Source organism: Dermacentor albipictus, chromosome 9 (assembly GCF_038994185.2).
Source record: "Dermacentor albipictus isolate Rhodes 1998 colony chromosome 9, USDA_Dalb.pri_finalv2, whole genome shotgun sequence".
NCBI classification, from domain to species: Eukaryota; Metazoa; Arthropoda; class Arachnida; order Ixodida; family Ixodidae; genus Dermacentor; species Dermacentor albipictus.
Window position 1 is genome coordinate 87,257,470 of NC_091829.1, and position 21,968 is coordinate 87,279,437.

The window sequence follows — 21,968 nt, forward strand, 5'->3', positions numbered from 1 at the left end:
TGTTTTACGCTCCCTTGCGCAATGTGTGGTTACAGGATTAAGGACTCAGTAAGCTTTAATACTGCGGAAAGAAGAAAATGCATGGGTGCGTGGTGACGCGATGCGTAGCTTACTCAAGGAAGTCCTACCGCAGCAGCCCCCCCTCCCCCTCTCACAAGACCCGCCGAACCTTGCCAAGAATGCATAGCGATCAAAAATAATGAAAGTGATACACTTGCATGATGTCGGGAGAAGTATGCTGCTGTGATCTGCTTGCGCATGTAAAAGTTTGATCAGACCTTTAATGAATACGATGTTAGCCTCGCCGCCCATCCGGTACCATGTTTTAAGTTTTGCGCTCCAGAGGGCGTGATTTAACGCCTACAAAAGTCAGCGGACGCTCCTTGCACCGATAGCGTCGGAAAGCCAGGCTGTATTCACGGCGTGGCTGTTCTTTGCTTCGGGACCCCGATGCTGGTGTTTTGTTGACGAATTCCCCAGTGTAATTCTCGTGCTGCATTGAGTACGTGCTTATGGACATGGCCTCCAAGATCGGCGCGGCCTCTGAGATGCTGGCGGCCATGGTATGGACATTGCGGTGGTGTCTGTATGGGCATTGCGGTGTTCCTTTAGTGCAACGGAAAGCTTACTGGCTTGAGCCAGTCAAAAAGTGGTAACGCGGGAAACCTGTGGTACATTCTTTGTAAGGACTTTTAGATCGGCATTGAGGATGTAGTTGTCCTCAAGAAACATGCTGGAAACAATGATAGGTGAGGTCGATAGAGATTATACGCCGACATTGGTGAGAGGCAGGAGACAAGTGCAGCTTTACCAGTAATATATTGCTTATCAAACCGATGCACCTGCTGTTTAGTTTTATGAAGCGTTGAAAGATTTTTACAACAATGGTGATGTCCGACTCTACGCCCCAATGACGGCTCCCTTCAAGTAATATGCACCATTCTCGAAGGCCATGCTTTTGCGCGCTGCATGCATCAGGCTTTATTTTCTTTAAGCGAAGCTTTTAGCCTCCATAAATTTTACATAAAAATATTATAAATAGCCATAGGCTCTTTCCTAAAGGAAGCCAGTTCCACGCAGTGAAAGCTCTTCGAATTGCAAAGCAGACGTTCGTTTTCTAAAGTTTGAACTCGTGTTTAGTGCGGTTCTCACGAAAGTATTTCGCCTCGTTGTCGTCGTTTTGCTAGATTCGAGCTTCGCCCACTCTTCAGTTGCGTGAAGGTGCGGTAAAATCACAGTCTGTCACACACCTTGCAGCTGTGGCCGCACTCACGGTCGAGGAATTCTCTCTTGAACCGTCCATCGGCACCTTCCGTGGCAGGAACCTCGCTTACGTCGAAGTCGCTGCTCGGCCTCCTGCTCTCGAAGTTTGGGTTAGCTTACCTCTGCTGGCGCTTGGCTTGGGTTTCCTTCTCTTGAAAATGGGGCTTGCCTTCACCGGCGCTTGGCTTGCGCTTCCCGTTCTCGATCTTCGGTGGTAGCGGCTTCCCTACGCTGGCTGTTTGCCCGACTTAAAACAGGTTCGACTTAAAACAGCTCCGTCGTTAAACCATACGAAATGAACTTTATACATTGTCCACACGTACTTGCTTCGTGTAAATTCTCCTTTGTGCATGACATTTTGATTGTTTTAGCACTGCAATAATTAACAGTAGTAACTTGGCAGCGTCTTTGAGGTTGCCATGGAGGAAGAAAAAAAGAACTGAGGCAAGGCCCTGCCTCATCGGCATACTATAGAATAAAATTGAGGAGAAAAGCACGTGGTATTCTTCGCTGCAGCGGCCATGTTGTCGGGGCAGAATGGCAGTTTTGTAAGGCGCTGTGTTTATATGTGTGCTGCCCCGTAGGTCCCATACCGTGGCAAAGGTGACGTGTGGGCACGATTGCCTAAGTATCAGTGTTTCGTTCCGCTGTGTTATCTAGGTCGTGCTCTCCCGGCTGTTGCCGTGGCCAGGTGAGACTCAAAGATGTAAGAGCGTGAAACGAGCGCGCATGTAACGCCGCACACCATGTACGACAACACGAACGAAGGACGATCTTTTTCCGTCTTCATCGGATCCATGCTAGCATGTACTCACATACTGAGGGCGCTGTGCTCCAGAATATGTACGATAAACGCCTTGCAGGTCTTCGACAGCTGTGCAGGTGCGCTGCTTTTGACAGTGGACGATGCATTTGTGCCACGTAAAACAGCCGTGTCGAAGGACAGCAAAGAAACACAGGAAGCACGCCGCTTGCGTGCTTCCCAAGCTGGCCACTAGCACTAACTGCAAGGAGCATTAGCCCAGCCACCAGCTAGTAGCATTCTCTCGTAAGCTGTACTCTAGACTTAGACCTCTGCAAGCCAGCTGGTAGGCCAGCTAATGCTCATCCCGCTTACGGCTAATAGCCCCCCTCGGGAAGCACTGCTGTAGCTGTGGCGCAAACATTGAATGTTCAGGCTTGTTTCCGCGTCGCAGGTGCTATAGTTAGCTGTGCTTACCGTGTTTGCGATCCTGGAAGGTTGAATTTTTGTTTTGCGTGTCACTACGAAAGCACAAGAAATATAGCAGTGCATGTAAGCGCGATCGCATCGCATTGTGAATTCGGAGAAATTGAATTTGCTGCGAACGTGCTGCGCTGGAAAGTAGACGTCTACTTTCCAGCTTGATTGATCTAAAGCCACAGCTAATAGTATTCTCTTATAAGCTGTACTCTAGACTTATACCTCTACAAGCCAGCTGGTAGCTCAGCTAATGATCCTTCCACTTACGGGTAATAGCCCCCTCGGGAAGCACTGCTGTAGCTGTGGTGCAGACATTCAACGTTCAGGCTTGTTTCCGCGTCGCAGGTGCTATAGTTAGCTGTGCCTACCATGCTTGCGATACTGGAAGGTTGAATTTTTATTTTACATGTCACTACAGAAGCACAAGAAGGGCAACGACCGCAGTAAAATTTTCACTTTGACTGTGGTCAGTGTCTTTCTTGTCCCAATTTCCTACCAGATGTGCTGTTGTCAACCTTTGACTTCATGCCACTGTAGTATTGCACAAGTACCTAATGGGCAACCATTCAAAAAACTTATACAGTGCAACAAAAATTTTTGGCAATACATAGCACCACTACCGAAATAGTTGTCCCAATGTTCACGAAGAAATGTATTTGTTCTCTTTATATTGTTTCCCCATACTTCCCGTCCCGCACACGCACTCACGCACGCACACGCGCACGCACGCGCGCACTCACACACACACACACACACACACACACACACACACACACACACACACACACACACACACACACACACACACACACACTCACACACACTCACTCACACACACTCACACACACACACACTCACACACACTCACACTCACACACACTCTCACACACACACACACTCACACACTCACACACACACACGTTTTCGTGCCCGCGGACAGTACGACGGCAGGTGCGCGCCCGGCGGGCCCTTTTCCGACAACGGGTTATGCCTGCTTCGGCGCAGTGTCAGCGAGCGGTCCCCTGGCGGGTCCCCTGATGAGCAGCGGAGGCACGCTGCCCGGCGTTTTCTCATCGTCCGAGTACCGGGCCTGGATGCGCCGCGCGCCGTCCACTTCGGCACTGTACGAGCGCGTGGGACGCCTGTCCTCCGCAGCCTCTTCCACCGGCCTCGGCGGCAGGGCGGGGGGCGGAACCCTGCTGCACCAGCAGCACCCGCAGCTGTCGTCGTCGTCTTCCGGTACGTCATCGCTGAGGCGGCCCCTGCCCCGGGTCGCCCACAGCGCCGAGAGCCTGCTCGACTCACTCAGACAGGTGAGGTGACGCCGGCCGAAGGCGCCCCGAGCCGTACACGTTCGCCCCTCCCACACAAACAGCTTTTTGAAGCCTGGACGAAGTAAATAAAATCGCTAGGCGTCAGGGCACTGCGCCGCAAGACTGAAGCCAGGCAAATCGGGCCAACAGGTGATCGTCACGTGCGGGTTGGCGGCGACGATCACCGTATTCTACTGCTCGCACTCGGCAAGGCCGCAGAGTTTCTCACAATCCTACCGAGAGGTTGATCTGGGTGGGGGCGGGGGTATTCTGTAAGGGTCCACCTAGTGGACTGTCCATTTCGGCCGCTGCTGATTGGCTATTGCCGCTCGTCCTCCCCTCTCTCGTACAGCTGCATCCATTCGGCAGCGGCCGAAATGGACAGTCCACTGGGTGGACTCTTACAGAATATCCCCCAGGTGCCACCGTTTATGGGAGTTTACCTAACGGACGCTGTGCCGTCATGGGAATGAGGGTATGTGGGCGTGCGCGGCTTGTGTCGGCTTGTTTTGAGCGAGGCTTCGCCTCAAACGTGGACATGGCGGAGCAGATAATGGGTTCCTAAAATAAAATTTTCATTAAAGGTTTTCATTCACCCGTATCACATCCTCCGATGAAGTTTACTCGCCTGCAGTGCATTATCAAAGGAGGAAAAGCAAGAGCAGAGGACACACTGTGGCAAAGCGTGCGCCCGGGCTTTGTCGTCTATCCCCCAACTTTATCGGCCTGCCGACACTCTTTACGTTTCATGTAACTGTACAGGAAAACGCAAGTGCTCTTATTTGAACAAATAACGTTTTTGCGCGTGTTAAAGTCAGAAATTTCTTTATTACATGCCTTTTCAATAGAAAATGAGAGAAGTGCGACAGACGGAATGGTGCTAGCCAGGCACCTCTTGAAGGGGTCCTGGCTCTCCGAGAACAATGACAATCCGAAGCTACCGTATACGGGCATTCCCATACATACAACTACGCCGCAGTGCCGGTGTTCCATGTAGGTAATATCGTCAGGAGTTCTATGCTGCAAGCAGATCAATTGAACAAGAATGCACCCACAGAAAATTACGGGGGGAAGGGGGGGGGGCAAACATGCTTGGTCCATATACGACGTGTCTGACAGGTCACGTGCTGGGCCAAATTTTTGAGAGAAAAAGCGATGGGAACGGCTCCAGGGAGAATTCCCTTGCCAAGGCTGGCTGCGTGAGGTAATGCTCCCTCCTAGTTTATTAATGCGAAAACATTACATGTTCCATGAGGCAGAGGAGCAGGCGTTGTTGTCCGCAACGACTGGTACAAAAGTCAATGTGACGTCATCAGCCTCTTGTATGACGTCTGTAGTAATACAGAGTAAACTTGAGCAAGGTGACTTAAGGTGCAATAAAATGAATAAGGGGAAGTAAAGTTCATTAAGGTGAATTAAAGTTGACTAATTAAGGTGTACTAAGGTGGATTCAAGTCAGTACAAAGTAGAGCAAGGTGGATTAAGATGAATTAAAGTAGACAACGGTAAAATAGGGTGAGTTAGAAGCGAAAACACGTTGTTGTACTTAAGAAGTCTTTAATGGTGATAAGTAAGAGAAGTCATAATGCTTTCGCACTCAAACAACGTAAGGATACTTTAGTGACTGTCATATTTTTCTTCCTCCTTGCTCTAAAGGGACCCTAGAGGGAAAAATTTAACCAGTCGTGAAGATAGCCTTCGCGTTATATCATGGACGCAACTTCACAGAGGTGCTTGTGCTCCGACATGGCGGCTATGATGACGTCAATGAGAACTGTGTCTCACTAAATTACCCTTTTCAATACGAGGCCCATCTGATTATGACGGGAAGCTTGGTTATCCAGATAAGATAACAAGCATGAGAGACAGTAAGCGACGCTGCCATTAAGCTCGCGTACCAGCTCTAGCCCCCGTATTCAGAAATGCAACTTAAGTTGAAGTCCATGCTTGACTTGATCCGAGTGACGCCTATTGGGAACGCGCCGAAGGAAACGCAGTGAGCGTCTTTGGGCACGTTAACGCCAGGCGTCATCTAAATCAAGTCAAGCATGGGCTTCGACTTAAGTTGCATTTGTGAATACGAGGGTACGTGACGTAATGAATTCGGACAGCGCCCGCTGAGGCCTAGTTAATATTTTACCGAAAATAATACGACGTTGTATACTAAAGAAAGAAGTCCCTGATGAATAAACTTGACAAGTTTTCACGACTGCTTCTTAACCACTACTGCCTAAACCTGTAAACGTCACACTGACTGGTGCGGGAGTTTCGGCACGAAATTAAGAAGAAAAAAACTGGAAGCCTGACCTTAATTTTCAGCCCTCGAAAGCAAACTCTTGGAGCAAAATTTACGAAAATAACATTTCGAAAGAATGCTTTATCAGTACAAATTAAATTATCGCTCCCCTTTAGCGTCCCAATGAGGGGCCCCCTGCAACGAGCACGATAAAGCTTGATGGGTGGCACTGATGTCACCGTGCGGCGCTTTCGTGCACTTCGCGAAACGCTTTTCGTCAGCTCGGCAAGGCCCGACGTGCCATATTTGACAAAAACTGAGTTTGACAACTCGAAATGCTCATTTAAGCGTGACGAACTCGGTGGCACAGTATAGCGTTTCTCACACGCCGGAGCGGCGTTTTCGGCTATGGATAGCTCTCGGTCACTTCTACGCGTGGCACATATGCTTTATCCGATCCGGACGTCCTCAGTTTTCTAAATGTATCTCTCTCTCTCTCTCTCTCTCTCTCTCTCTCCGTGGCTTGCAACTATATCGATCGAAAATCGATAGGTATGCCCGACATTCCGCGCATCGTTTCGTTTTCCCCAACGCGGGCTCACCTCGCAGGAGCAGCAACAGCTGCAGCTCCAGCAGCAGCGCAGCAGCCTCCTGTCGGGCCTGCCGGCCTGGGGCTCGAGCAGCCTGGACCTGGGCTCGAGCGTCGGCGGCGGCGGTAGCCTGCGGCCCATGGGACGCTCTTCGTCGCTGCTTTTCCCGCGGCCGCTTCGGCTGCCGCACGCCCTGAGCCTCGACTACGTGCGCGCCGAGGATCGAGCCCTGTGTCTCAACCCCAGAGAGTTCCTCAAGTACAGGCCCGAGAAGGTGCGTCTCACCCCGGTAGTCCCCCCCCCCTCTCCCTCCCGGCACTACAGACCCTTTCACCCGTGCAACAGGTGCACCGTGTTTGTGAGCTCAGCAAACTACCGCCCACGCGATTATTCAATACCTCGGTTAGCTGCGGAAAACGACAAAGTAGCAGTTTCGCCCGAAAGCCGAAGCATTGATCGCGATAGGAAAGTATCACGCAAATACAGAGGTAAGGTCCGCAATTTCGTCGGTCGCATAAACTCCAGTAAACATTATGTTAATTAAATTATCAAGCATAGTGTCACGCGCGCAGAGACAAACGCCAACACATCTCACCCGATGACGAGGAACACTCGTTTTCTCTACTGTGGCGCGATGAAGAGCGCAAAACAGAGGGGAACGAACGTTCCTGCTGCTTCAACGCGTCTCCGAAACATGCGATTACGTGACCTCCGGCACAAGGCTGGCACGAAGACGGCGCGTATTCAGCCACCAGCCATATCGGCTCGCCCGGCCTTTCAACCCGCCAGCGATTGTCTCCAAAATAACGCGCAGACGGGACGGCGCACAGCCCGGTAAAAGGTGACGTGCGACCACTTGTCCCCCCCCACCATCACTCCCCTAGCGCTCCCTTAATCACGGTGTACCTCGCGCTCACCTCCCCCCCCCGCCTTTCGCCTACTTTATCATGTCAGCTCCAACATTGGGCGCGCATCAAGCCACCAGCCTTCTCGGCTCATTCTCGCATGCTTCCCCTCGCACTCACAGCTCCCGGCGTGCTGGGCGGGATAGGATCTTATCGCACTTGGTCTTTATACTGAATCTCACGGCGACGACGAGGGCGAAAATGTGTCTGGAGTGTGCATATATTTCCTGTTGCAACAAAAATATTTTGTCCCGTAGTTGACTATTGGTGCTACATGCGTTCGGGTTCAAATCCAAGAAGCGCACCGCAGCGTTGAGCTTAAGCATGCGGTTTTCTGATGCACGGAACAGCAAAATAATTTTTAAGCACATTGTAACTGCGTAGATTTAGAACAACTTGCGGCGCCTGCTGGAGACAGCCCGCTAAAACCCCTTAAACTTCGTGAAGTAGTGCCACGCTTTGAAGAATGCCGCCTCCTCCTCGCGCGCTCTGCTCGAGACCGACGCCGCGTCTCTATTGGCCTAACAGCATCACGTGGGCCCTCGCGCCGTGCATCGGCGCCATTTTTGCGCGAGAAGCATCTACAGAGTGGCAAGGAGCGCATGTTGGCGCCGTTGCTACGCTCGAGCAGTGTAGGTGGCGCCATGGTCGAAAGGGTGCGTGAAAGAGAGGAGGAACGAGGAGGAGTGAAGGCGGAGGAGGAGAGTGTCGCTACATTACGAAGTTTTAAGGGGCTTTAACAGCCCGCTCACTTGTCGCGACCTCTGCCGTGGCGTCCCGCGCGTTGTCTTTCGTGCTACAGCGTGCCCTCCTCCTCCCCCTCCTTCTCCTCCTCGTCCTCCTCCTCCTTTACTTTCCGCGGCGGCGCCGCAGGAGAGCGAGTCGGTGCTGGCGGGGGCCTTCAGCGGGCTGCTGTGGCTCCACCTGCTTGGCGCCCGCGGACTCAGAGGACACGGGCCCCGCGACCTGTACTGCGTCATCGAGACGGACCGGGCCCACAAGGCACGCACCGTCGTTCGCTCGGGCGACCACTCCTTCGACTGGGACGAGGTACGACGGAATACCCTTTTATGCGAAGCATATTACGAGAGCTCAACCCAGCTCCTCAGGCGCGGCGGTGTCGCCATGAAACCACGTGACACCGTGACGTCACGACAGAGGAGAAGTGGCTTTGGCTCAACTCTTGCAAGACGGGCTGGGTGGGAATCGAACCAGGGTCTCCGGAGTGTGGGACGGAGACGCTACCACTGAGCCACGAGTACGATGCTTCAAATCGGTACAAAAGCGCCTCTAGTGAATGCGGTGTTGCCTTAGAAACGAGCTGTTTCTAAGGCGTGCGTCTCTTGCTCAGGCGCACATTTCGTTGCCGCGCCGAACGCTGCTTTGCTCGACGCTCACCGCGTCCAATGCGGGGCGCGTAGTCGCTGCCCTGTAGCCCATTGTCTTACACCCCTTGGCGGGTCGACGGGAACGCTGTCGCGTTCCACTCTTGAAGGCGAAGCAGTAATGCATGAGTTGTTTCTTCGTCTAGCCGAACCAAATATAGCCAAGCAACAGCAGTTCACCAGGCTAAACAGTGGTTCAACAACTAAAATAAAGGCTAGTATGCTTCGCATCCTGGGCTTAACCTTACCTAAGCCACAGCCATTTTTTTTTCCTTCTCTGCACAATGCATATGCACTATACAAGGAGACTAGAGAGAAAGCTGAGGAGCTTGAAGGGCTCCGGTTTCCTACAGTGTGATCACTGGCGACAGGTAGCAATGTAAAAAAAGTGTCAAGTGGAGGTGTGCACACGCACATTTATAGACGCGTTATAACCTATACCGCGCACCAGGCAAAAGAAAAAGAAAGAAATAAGAACTGTCAATATAGCTAAACGCAGTGAAGTCGTGTACTAATAATAACGAACAACACGTTATGAAGAAAGACGTGCAAATAAGAGCACACGAAAGATGCACGCAGACTGAATGTTTATGGGAACTAGAAAGAATCACATGCAATGCGAGTAATGAAAAGTGCAAACTTGATCGATTGACGGAAATAACGATGCAAGGTATTGAGCTTAAATGCACAAATATACATGTCGCCGGTTTGTAGAATTTCGTTTCGTATGGCTGGCAGTCTGTGTTTTAGCCTTTCTGTACGGCATATGCACTTCCTTCAGCGGCGAACTCGTCGTACTCCAATACGCCATTTTTATTATGTGTAGTGCACCCGGTTAGACGAGCAATCCAGCTGGGAACGAAATCGAAGGACGAAGTCAGTGTGTAGCTCAGCTGTTGATTTGCTAAGATTTGCTGCCGCGTTCAAGATCTATTCGCTATTGAAACCGGCCGTGGTAGTGGCAGTGACACTTGCGTTCCGATGCTGAGAACGAGGTCGCGGGTTCGGTCCTGGCTGCGGCGGCTGCATTTCAATGGAGCTGAAATGCAAAAAAAAGACGCCCCCGTGCTTAGATTTAGGTGCACGTCGAAGAACCCCTAGTGGTCGCACCTATTCCGTCGCGCCATTGTAATCGTGCCGTCATCGCCTCCACCACATCAACACACTGACGTCATCTTCATGCCGTCGTGCCGTCCATAGCAAAGCACGTCGACGACAGTTTTCTACCGCTTTCGTCGAACACCGTTGCCGACGCCAGCGGCGTACTCGAGAAGTGTTGCTAGGGCGACCATTTGATTGCTGGTACGTCACATAAGTGGGGGAGTGGCGGAAGGTGGGGTGCTTTGACGACCATGTCGGAGAAGTTTCTGCAATAATTTTAACGCGGCAGCGTTAAGGAGCTCGTGTCGCAGAAAAGCCGTTGTCGTCGGCGTCGGTGTCGGCGGTGTTGGCCGTGAGCGATAAATCCCAGCAGGCACTTCATGAATGAAAAACAACTTGCAAGATGGGCTGGGTGGGAATCGAACCAGGGTCTCCGGAGTGTGAGACGGAGACGCTACCACTCAGCCACGAGTTCGATGCTTCAAAGCGGTGCAAAAGCGCCTCTAGTGAATGCGGTGTTGCCTTAGAAACGAGCTGTTTCTAAGGCTCAGGCGTGCGTCGCTTGCTCAGGCGCACATTTCGTTGTCGCGCAGAACGCGGCGTTGCTCGACGCTCACCGCGTCCAATGCGGGACGCGTAGTCGCTGCGCCGTAGCCCTTTGTCTTACACCCCTTGGCGGGTCGACGGGAACGCTGTCGCGTTCCACTCTTGAAGGCGAAGCTTAAGCGTCCTCCAATTTTTTAGAGCGCAGCTCTTTGGCGTCCGTTCCTGGGTTTCGCGTCGTCGTCGGCGTTGTCGTCGGCCTCGTAACCAGCTCGCCGACGAATCTGCTCCGCCGCCGCGCATGCGCGCTGTCGGCTCTCCGGGCGAGGGAGGATGATGGAAGGGAGGAGGAGAGACTGTGGAGGAGGGCTGGCTACACAAATGGCTCTTTGGCGTCCGTTCCTGGGTTTCGCGTCGGCGTTGTCGTCGGCCTCGTAACCAGCTCCGCCCCCCTTTCATCCCCCCAGCGCTAGCAGCGACCGACTGATACCGCTTTCGTGAGTCCGCTACCGCACTCACGAAAGACGTCGTGCACTTCCTGCAACTCGCATTAACCGTCCATCGATCCACACCGATGTTAGTAGTGGGGGACTTTAATGTTGACATAAAGACAAACAGCAATTTCCTAACACTTATGCGGGAGAACATGCGGGAGAACGCGTCCCACGGCTGTGACAACCTCCCGAGGCACTTGTATAGATCTCGTCTTTGAGAATCAAGCATTGGTGTACCAAGTCGAACATATATCAGTCTATTTCTCCGACCACAAAGCTTCCTTCATGACTGTCAAGAACTGTTAGTGGAGTCTTTGTTAAAGGAATACGTGTGAAAAATAAAAAAAAAATTCTGTGATAGCGCATACATGTGTTGCTCGATTTCTTTGCCTCAATCTATCGAAAAGGTGAAACAGCTTATTTGCTGCGCTCAAATTTCGCATTAGGAAGTAACGTAATCGTCGGTAATTTTTTTTCTTCCTGTGCGTTTCCCCTCGCCAGGTGTTCGAGCTGGACCTGGTGGACAACACGACGGTGTCGTTCCTGCTCTACAGCTGGGACCCGCAGTCGCGCCACAAGCTCTGCTACAAGGGCACCGTGCACCTGCTGTCGGCGCTTCGCGAGGCGCCCGCGCACAGCCTCGCCCTGCGCCTGGAGCCGCGCGGGGCGCTCTACCTGAAGATGCGCTACCGCGACCCGCGCCACACGTTCCAGCGGACGCCAAACTACAGCGGCGGCGGCGTGTTCGGCGCGCCGCTCGACGCGCTCGTCTCGCGCGAGAAGGGCACCGTGCCGCTCATCGTGCACCGCTGCGTGCAACAGGTACGCCCCCCACCCCCCCCCCCCTCCCGCGAGAGAGAGAGAAAGAGAAAGCAAGGGAAGGCAGGGAAGGCAGCGGAAGGCAGGGAGGTCAACCAGAACAGCATCCGGTTTGCTACCCTACACTGGGGGTGGGGGAAAGGGGAATAGAAAGAGGAAGAAAGGGAGAGAGTCAGCACTTAGTGCACGGGCTTAAGAGACCGCTTATAGTGTCATTGTGTAAGGTGTCCCTCCCCTCCCGCGAGTTTCCTGCAGTGCGCCGGTGCTGACGTGACGCTTTCTTTCAGACCTGCCGTTTTTCTTTGTATACTACGGTAAATGAAGGTGCAGACACACTGCACTCTACAACAAAGAATAGAGTTGCAAGCTCCAGAGCGCAATAATTAATAGGCTCTACAGTGTTTCCAGAAGAGGGTTATAGCGCCGAAAAAAACACAACACACAGCAAGCGAGACGGGACAGGCGCAACTTCCAACTGTTTATTCACCGTGTAGTCCCGTCTCGCTTGCTGTGTGTTGTGTTTCTTTCGGCGCTATAACCCTCTTCTGGAAACATGCACCAACTAGCCCCCCAACAAGCATTGCTCTACAGTGCCGCGTTTACTCGAACACTCGCACCGAGTCTCGTGGAACGTTGGCGATGTCGTCCTCAGGATTCTGGGGAACAAAAGGAAAAGCTACCCTGTCCAAAGTGCAACAGCAGAAAAGAAGCGGTCGGTGCGGTACATCTTCCTTGGAAGTGCACTGCCACTGAAGACACCCGAAGCACTCACATAGAGACTATAGTCGCGGACTAATTTCTGCGGCTATAAACGAAACGCGATGGGAGCGGAGATGAATTGATGTGGCCTCCACTTGCGACGCTTTCGCGTTTGCATAGACGCAGAAGGGAAAACCGCAAAATAAGTCAACTTCAACACTCAGTGTTGTATTTTGTGTTAGTTACCCGTCGCAAGCGGAATGTTCGTGCTTGCCTTTGCCTATCTTGAACTATCGTGGATGAAAGGGCGGAAAGACTTTTTAAGAAGCGCACTCGCTTTTGCGCACTTTGCCTGCGTAGCTTACCTTTATTGCCTTAGAAATTTGTCTGTGGCCACCTACTGACCCGGATAGTTTCGCAGCGTGTGTTCATAGCCCCCATTTTAAATCACTCCTCGCTTGTATCATGCATACTGCTTGATAAACTTAGGCCCTGAGGCCAGTATTTGATTTTTGAAATACTCACGTCTTCACCACCACCAAGACACCAGATGGGTCGGTCACAGAGATAGTGCAGTCTATGGTGCAATGTGGGTAATTTTCGATTTTGGCGCTAATTGTGCCCGCACCGTGAAGTTTACGTACTGTGCGAGTAATTCTTGCTTCTTGGGGGAACCGCTGAAGCCACCTTTCAGGCACCAGTGCCTCGCGCGAGCTTTGCTTAGTGTAAGCGAATTCGCTCTATTTCCCCCAAAAATAGGCCGTATGATGGCTTTTCCGCCAATTGAAGATATCTGTGGCGGTGCACCCTTTACAGAAGCACAGTTCAATGTGGTTAATTCTTTATTACATTGACGCTAATTGCAACTGTATCGTTGACTTTGCCTGCGCTCCAACTAATACTTCTTGTGGGCACCGGCTCAGCCGCCATCCAGCCACCAGTGCCTCGCGCGATCCCCGTTTAATCCAAGCGAATTCGCTCCATTCCTCAAAGTGGGCCGTAAGGTGGCTCTGCCCCAAAATACCTATATCTCTGGCGGTGTACCCTTTACAGGAACATAGTGCAATGTGGTGAAAGAGACACTAAAGTAAAGAAGGATTTCTTCTGCGTCAGTAAATCACCTTTCTACAACACCAAAAACACCACTCCTACAACAATAAGATGCTTGGTAAGCCAGAAAAAGTGCAAGAAAGAATGCGGGTGGCGACGCCTACTTTAGTTCCCGCATCTGGTGGCTGTGACGTCTTCGATTTTGATGGCAACTTCTAGGGTCTACTAATTATATATAGCGCTACAGATTGACTACAATGTATTCTAAAGGAACCAAATATTAAACATGGCAAGTTTCGGGAACCTTTATTCGGCCAAAGCGGCCCAAATGCGAAAACATACTTTGGAATCCCTGACGTCACGTTGACGTACTGGCGCTGGGGTTTCGGCGCAACATTCAAATACTGATACTTGGACCTTCATTTTCTCATTTAATAATCGAACCATTCTTTAAAATGACTGCCTGCAGTGTTCTCAAACAATCCTCCTTTAGTCTAAACTGACTTATTGTTTAGATTTAGTGTCCCTTTAATTCTTCGTTATATTGACGCTAATTACGACTGTATCGTTGATTTTGCCTGCGCTGCAACTAATACTTCTTGTGGACACCCGCTAAGCCGCCATCCAGCCACCAGTGCCTCACGCGAGCCCTGCCTAATTCAAGCGAATTAGCTCCATTCCTCAAAGTGGGCCGTAAGGTGGCTCTGCCTCAAAATACCTATATCTTTGGCGGTGCACCCTTTACAGGAGCAAAGAGCAATGTGGTTAATTCTTCATTATATTGACGCTAATTACGACTGTATCGTTGATATTACCAGCGCTGCAACTAATACTTCTTATGGGGACCGGCTAAGCCGCCATCCGGCCACCAGTGCGTCGCACGAGCCCTGCTTAACCAAAGCGACCTCGCTCCATTTATCAAACTGGGCCGCAAAGTAGCTCTGCCTCAAAGTACTTGTATCTAACGCTGTGCATCCTTTACAGGAGCAAAGCGCAATGTGTCTAAATTGTTTATATATTGACTTCACCGTTAATTTTCCCGAATTTGCGACAAATTATCGCTTCTTCTCTCGTTGAGATATACATTATGATTACTTTTGTGACTCGCTACGATGCTCTAGAGGCGCAAAAGGGTCACTTCTTTACTTGGGACGGTTACAAAAAACCCAAATTCCAGATTTTTTCTTTTTATTATGGGGTTTTACGTGCCAAAACCACTTTCTGATTATGAGGCACGCCGTAAGGGGAGAGGGGGGACCCCGAAAATTTCGAACGCCTGGGGTTCTTTAACGTGCACCTAAATCTAAGTACACGGGTATTTTCGCATTTCGCCCCCATTGAAATGCGGCCACCATGGCCAGGATTCGATCCCGCGACCTCGTGCTTAGTAGCCCAATACCATAGCTACTAAGCAACCATGGCGGATCAAATCCCAGATATAGTAAATCATGTGAAGTCAACAAAGAAAACCACGTTTTCAAAAAGCGAATGCGTTTGTCACCAAGGTCTACCGTCAGAGACACACCTGTCCTGGCTCACTGTAGGCACCACTCTGACACCGCGCGTTGGGCGACGGCATCTTGCCAAAAGCGAAATAAAAAAAAGCGATGACTGTGCACGCGCTCCGCGCATTCAGTGTGGTCAAAATGGCGTACCGTTGCAGTGAGGTGTAACAATGTGCCGTGGCGGCAGCGGAGGGTAACGCTAGTTTGTTCATTTATTTAAAAAGCTATACTGCAGGCCCTTTCGTGTCCTTGCAGCAGTGGGCACAACACGGAATGCAGTAAACAGAAAACGAGAAAGGAAAACGATACCATTGTATTCAAAAAAGGACATAAGCACGCACGAAAATGGAAATGATCAGTAAATACAAAGACTCTGCTTGAAAGAGTGGTTTGTAGAAACACCAAAAGCAATGTTTACAATATGTACGCAGTGTGAAGAGTCTACACGTGAAATTTAAATAACACCAATAACTTTATTACCATTCGAATTCGCAATCTGAATACCGTTAATGAATGCATTAGCAGATGAACAGTTCACAGTACCAGTCGGTGGCACGTTCCAATGGGAAATGGCATGTGGGAATAAAGAGTACTTGTGAGTGTTAATATGACTGGGATGGTGACGTATTGATTCGTTATGATTTTTTCGGGGCTGAATGTCTGAATGGCGCTTGAATGTATCTTGCTTGTAATATTGAGCAGGAGCCGTCATAAAGTAAGCATAAAAATTTTAATCTAGAAACCATTCTGCGTTGAACTAGTGGCTGGATGTTAGCCTTGACGCGCAGGCTCGTAATGCTCGTTTGACGTGTACGTTGCGAATATGTGAAAGTTCTGTACGCGCTCTGTATGCGTTCTGCGGCTACTGCACTGTCTTTGGTGCGGGTGTTATCGGCGAGGCATTGTTTTAGTTCCGACGGTTCCTGATGAAAACCTAGCATCTAAGCTGACCTAAGAATTCCATAACTCACGGTCTTATTTAAACTATCGCCTTATATTTGAATGAATATGATACTTTTTACGAAGAGTTTCAGTCTCCGTACTCGAGAGGTGGGTGCGTCATGACGTCATGATGCACCGACTCACTCCTCTCCTGCAACCATTACGGCTCCCACACGCGAGCGCAACGAGAAGACCCACGCGTTGAAATCGTCTATAGTTTAGGAGTATAGCTTCATCATGCGTAGTCTTACTGCTTTTCCAGATCAGTAAATTTTGCATTGTGTGAAATGGAAGGTACGGAGACCGACGTGCGAACATTTTAACAAACAAAATTGCTTTCTTTTTGTAAAACTTGACGCAGCATTCGTAAAATCGGAGAACGTGCGGAAATTCGTAAACTTTACGAACAAATCGGGAGAGCTAGCAAGTATGCCTTGAAGGGAAGCTGATGCCTGTAGGCGTGCGCTGGCCACTTCCATTTTCTGTTCTGACACAATAATTGCGCTCCAAACGATGACCATAGCAGAATGAACTGATTAGAAATGACGCCATTTCTAAACTTCGCGATCAAGGCAATTGTCCTAGCTACTTCCCTATATGTATCTATATACACACACGTTATATAGGTATACGTTATATACGTTATATACGTTATACAGTACGTTATACGTTATATACGTTATACGTTATATACGGTACGTTATACGTTATATACGGTACCTTATACGTTATATATACGGTACGTTATATACGTTATATACGTTATACCTATATACGCACACATTATATAGGTATATAACGTGTGCGTCAGTACTCGCGTAATGTGAAGCATTGTGTTAGCTGACGTTGGTGCTGCTCCCTGTCGACGGCAGGTGGAGAGTCGCGGCCTGGACATCGTGGGCATCTACCGCCTGTGCGGGTCCGCCGTACGCAAGCGGATGCTGCGCGAAGCCATCGAGCGTAGCTGCGCCGCCAGCGGGCCCCACTGGAAGGTGGACCTCTCCGCGGAGCACGTGCCCGACATCAATGTCGTCACCAGTCAGTAACGCTTTCTCGCCCCGCCATGTTTTCTTCGACCGCGAAGGTGTTTGTTTTGTAGCTTCGTGCCACTATGGGCTGGATGACAACTGTCCCCTCCGTGAACCTTCATTTACCTTGCCGGCTGCCGCTGAGCTGATTCGTCACATTCTTGCCCCACTGTGCTTCGAGTGGTCACTTGAATTGGCCTCGCTTTGCGATCGGCAGCATCCTGGACAGCCGAGATCGTAGAGCGACTGCCCCGCGGGCACATTGGTCCCGGACTCGATCCCCAGACCAGCTGCGAAGCTTTCTTTCTGCGAAAAGTCCGTATATGTTTCTGGTGTAGCTGAGTTCTAAAACGAGGTGGATGACAATTTTCCCTTTCATGAAGCCACCTCCACGTTGAGTGTCTCCGCTGGGCTGATTTGTCATAAATAATTCTGTCTTCCATTGTCGTACTGACCGCCAGAGAGCTACAAACTAATATACTCGGCACCATTCGGTTATCTTGCGTAATATAATTTTTGAATGTCATCTAATGTCATCCTTTTTTTATGTACCTTATACTGCATTACTTCTTGCATGCTTATTTTCTACGACACTATTTTTGTGCTATGTGCCCGCACCTCTGAAAGCCCTGCTAAAAGGCTTGAGATATGTGTCACTAAATAAAGCAATGACTATTCGGGATCACGACTCCAGAGAAGCGTGAACTACGTGGGCATCATACGAGTGGCAGGCATACGAGATCGTGTCTGCCGGTCTCGGAGGACGTGCGAATTGCCGCCTAAAGGATAGATGCGAACACCAGAAGGCGCAGCAATAGTTCGATAGTGTCACTGTCAGTTTCTGCTTATTCAAGCATCCGATACATCGTTTCAACGGAGAACGTTGTCTCTTTCCCCCACCTATACCACACCTTTCCCGCCCTCAACTCGCTCCTGCGCAGGTCTTTTGAAGGACTACCTTCGCGAGCTTCCCGAGCCTTTGTTCACCAAGGGCCTGTTCGACATGCTCGTAGACGGGCTGAGCGTTTGCCTGCCAGACGACCCCGAGGGCAACGCCAAGCTCATGTTCAGCATACTCGACTGCCTGCCTAAGGTCAACCGGGTGAGCCTTCCACTAACCTATCAAAATTTCCAAGTACGCGAGTAAAGCAGTCACGTCGGGCAGGTTGCAGCTTCTATGCGCAGCGGTGACTGCAGAAGATACAGCCGCCATCTTTATGAAAAAGAACATGCGAGCGCGTGGCAGATAGCCCCGAGGCCCACATGTGGCGCGGGGCCGCGGCGAGATGCGAAACGAAAAGGAGAGAGTTGTGCCGTTCTTCCATAGACGGTTTCACTCGCGCGATAACAGCAGCGAGAATGCGGCCTCAAGAAACTTCCGGTCACGGGCCTTATAAGCCTACTGCGCCAGAACACAAAGAGCGTTCTCTTTCACTGTGCTGAAAGTCTATCTCTAAGTTTTGAGATAAAGAAGATGCGCATTACGCATCAAAAATAATACAAAGAATTCTTATAACTTACGGCAACATTCACTTGCAAAATCGTCGTTATGTACAGAGGAAAAGTGTCGAAAATCTGCGGGCTTATATTTCCACGCACTCCTGCTACTCGACATCGCAGCCAGTGCCTTTTTTTGCTCGCTAAATTTAGTGGGCTACGTCAATGAGCAAAACCGGAAGCCGTCCAGGGCCTATGTTTGTAAACAGCGAAAGGGTCTATTGCCTGCGCCCCTGCTTGCAGTTTTCCTTCTTTCATCACTTGATGATGTTATGGAAGACGTCCGGACAAGAGTGTTTTGTTGGTAACTGATAGAGTGACCCCGCCATCGCAGCTTCGGGAGCATTCGACAAAAACCGCGATGACAGCTGAACCTGCGTAGATGTGTATCGTGCTGTAGTAGCGATGGCAGGCGCATGCGCACAGAGCTTACACACTCTTGTCCGAGCATCGCGTGCCAGACTATTCTGGTAATCTCCAAGTAGCCCTTGCGGCTTGTCCGCGTCCCAAGTCAACAGAACTGCGCGCACGTGCTTACTGCGGGCGATAGATGGCGGGCTGAGAAACAACAGGGGCTATGCCATATTCTTCGCAATTGCCTAGCAGACGACGCTCGGACACCTGGAAGTCCTGTGCGCATGCGCATACCCTCTCTGTGCTTCCGCAAGAGCGCTCCATGACACGGCGCTGGCCGATGTGCCAGTCGACGCTCCCGTGAGATTATTGATATACTAGAGAGCTGTACAGTCTACTGAAAATGTTTATAGACCGCGGGACCCGAGCAAAAGCTCGACATCCCCGCAGCGTGGGCACGCAATTTATTGTTCGTATTTGCACCCCACACTAAACGCGAGCAAAAATACTGCTGTACGCTTTAATAGGTTACGGTCGCAAACTGCTCGGACATTCACAGCTTTCTCAGATCCCACGGTCCAACAAGCTTTCGCGCCGGACTGCACTTCAGGTGATTTTTCGTGCCCTCTATTACAGACATCACATGTTGTTTCGTAGAAAAAAAAGAATAAAACATTTTTTTAATAAAAAGAAGAAAAAGGTAGGCAACGTGTACGCATGCGCAGGAGAACGCGCTACACGTTCTGTAGCATTGCTAACAGAAAAGCGCAGGGCGCACATCAAGCACCATCTGCAACGCATTACAGCGACGCCAGTTGCAAAAGACAACTGAGAATTTAAACAAAAGCCTGCGCAGCCTTCTTCTAGGAGGAGCCGAATGAATGAACTCTCCCCTGCTAGCAAGGATGACGTCACAGGTGTGGCGTCATAGGCGTAGCTTTGGCAACGCAAAAGATCGCCAGCAGCAAAACGAAAGAGTCGGAGATTTCTACGAAGCACAGAGCGTGTGGAACCGATCTGTAAATACGCCACGCAGCACAAAAAGCACAGAGAGAGAGAGAGAGAGAGAGAGAGAGGCGAGGGTTGTGAATTAAACGTCGCGTGGGCCGTGAAGCTTCCTAACTTCCCAGGGAGAAGAACTCTGGTACTGCGTTTGCTCTGTCCTCTCTTTCCATCCTTTACAGAGTAGCACGTAGGGGAATCCTTCTACGCCCGCGAATCTCTCTGCTCGTTAATAGAGGTCTGTCTGTTCGTAGGCTAAGGTTGCAATATATAGAAATACGCTGTGATAGAACGTAAATCCCGAATTCCCGTCTGCTGTCCCTCGATATTTTGTCACGACAATGACTGCAGCACTGCGCATACTTCGTTGCAAGTCTTGTGGTTTTCGATTGAGGTTGTCCGTCGCGTTCATAAACGCACATTCTACTCTTATCGGTATAGTGGACAATGCTGTCTATCCTTGCTTGTCCTCATCTATCACGACAACATGCATTCCACCGCGGATCGGCACAAACTCGTCCGAATGTCAAAAACCTTGCCCTATACCGTAGTGCCTCGTACAAACAATATGAGCCTTCATGGCGTGTGACTGTCAAAAGCGTCGACTACCGCCCTTTCCCATTTCTGCCAGCACATTTCTGGCACCATTTCTGCGCTCCGGCCAATTTATTTTCCCCCCACCTCGCAGTGCACCGCCCTGTTCCTGCTGGACCACCTGAAGCTGGTGAGCAGCCGGAGCGACCGCAACAAGATGACGTCACGCGCCCTGGCCGAGTGCTTCGGTCCCGTGTGTGTGTGCCACGCCGAGACGGGGTTCCCCGTCTCCGACCTGCGTCGCCCCATCGAGGTCTTCGCCTACCTGCTCGACATCTGGCCGCTCAACAGGGGTCAGTGTTTACATGTACACGCCACGAAACAGGCGTTCGAGTTACGCTGAAGAGACACACGAAATCAGGTTGGACTGATACAGTATAGCTTCAAAACTATATTTTCGTTAACATCGCGGTAATGTGTTCGTTACCAGTGAAGAAAATTGGGGCCAAATTCCCATTTCTCTTCTCCTTTTTAAATTTCGCGCGGGTAATTCAGCGCCTGTAGGTCAATAGAACGTGAATTTGAAATTATTTTCTTGCAGGTACGTGAACCGTTCTGGAGCAACAAATGCTCTCAAAAATTGCTTTTAAGCTCGTTCGGGATTTCCTAATATGATGGGTCCAACATTACGGTTAGCTGTCATCGGCTCTTACGAAGAGTTCTTGCGGAATAACACTTTGTGAATTTTGTTTTGCGTGCCTGCGCGTACGTGTGTGTTTGCGTGAGGTACCATGGTCCGATAAAATCAAATTGCGAAACTGCAGCACATGCTGCAATTTCTTTCATTGCTTCCCTTACTCTTGCCGTAAAGAGGCTCTAGAGTTCCACGGGCAGTGCTGGTCCAGCCTCCTGGAGCGTGACCATGTCGATCTGCGCGGGGGGGGGGGCCTCGGCAGAGACGAGTCGATGTAACGAGAAGCAAAGTGTTTCTATATGTCGCTACGTTAAACATTGGTCAGCTCGACAAAGACGCCGTAACGAAGAGCAAAGGCTAAAGGTTAAGTTCTTTGGCGAGGGGCGCTTTTTTGTAGCTGCCCGAGACCCGTTGCCGAGTCACAGAGGAGGGGCAGAAGACTTCGTACAGGGGCACAAACGCGTGACGATGCACGCGGGCATGCCCATTCACGGTTCCTATTCGCCGGAAGCACTGGGCTTTCAACGTTGTTAGCTGTTCTCCGGGCGATAGCTCAAAGAAATTTGCGCTGTTTTTGGCCGCGTGTCAGGAATGTTCGTCACAGAAGCGAGCCCCAACGCTCCCTTATTGCCACATTCTTTGACAATTAGGAGTAGTGGGTGCAAACAGTGTGTATTAATAAAGAATTGAGAAGGCATTCCCTTGAAATTAGACGTTGGGATAGAGAGAGAGAGAGACAGCTCTTTATTGAAATGCAGAGAATTCTGCCGCCGTACGTGTAGTCGCCTGCGT

General features: G+C 50.5%; 1 protein-coding gene across 2 annotated transcripts in view; it reads left to right on the plus strand.

Moving 5' to 3' along the window:
• The window catches only part of RhoGAP100F (Rho GTPase activating protein at 100F), a 47,197-nt gene that overhangs the window by 14,836 nt on the left and 10,393 nt on the right, over positions 1–21,968 (plus strand). For both annotated transcript variants that reach the window (XM_070524954.1, XM_070524956.1), the window contains 7 exons: positions 3,491–3,798; positions 6,644–6,898; positions 8,403–8,579; positions 11,554–11,874; positions 16,940–17,105; positions 18,037–18,197; positions 20,637–20,835. In XM_070524954.1, coding sequence (XP_070381055.1) covers positions 3,491–3,798; positions 6,644–6,898; positions 8,403–8,579; positions 11,554–11,874; positions 16,940–17,105; positions 18,037–18,197; positions 20,637–20,835 — 1,587 coding nt within the window. The remainder of the gene's footprint in view (positions 1–3,490; positions 3,799–6,643; positions 6,899–8,402; positions 8,580–11,553; positions 11,875–16,939; positions 17,106–18,036; positions 18,198–20,636; positions 20,836–21,968) is intronic.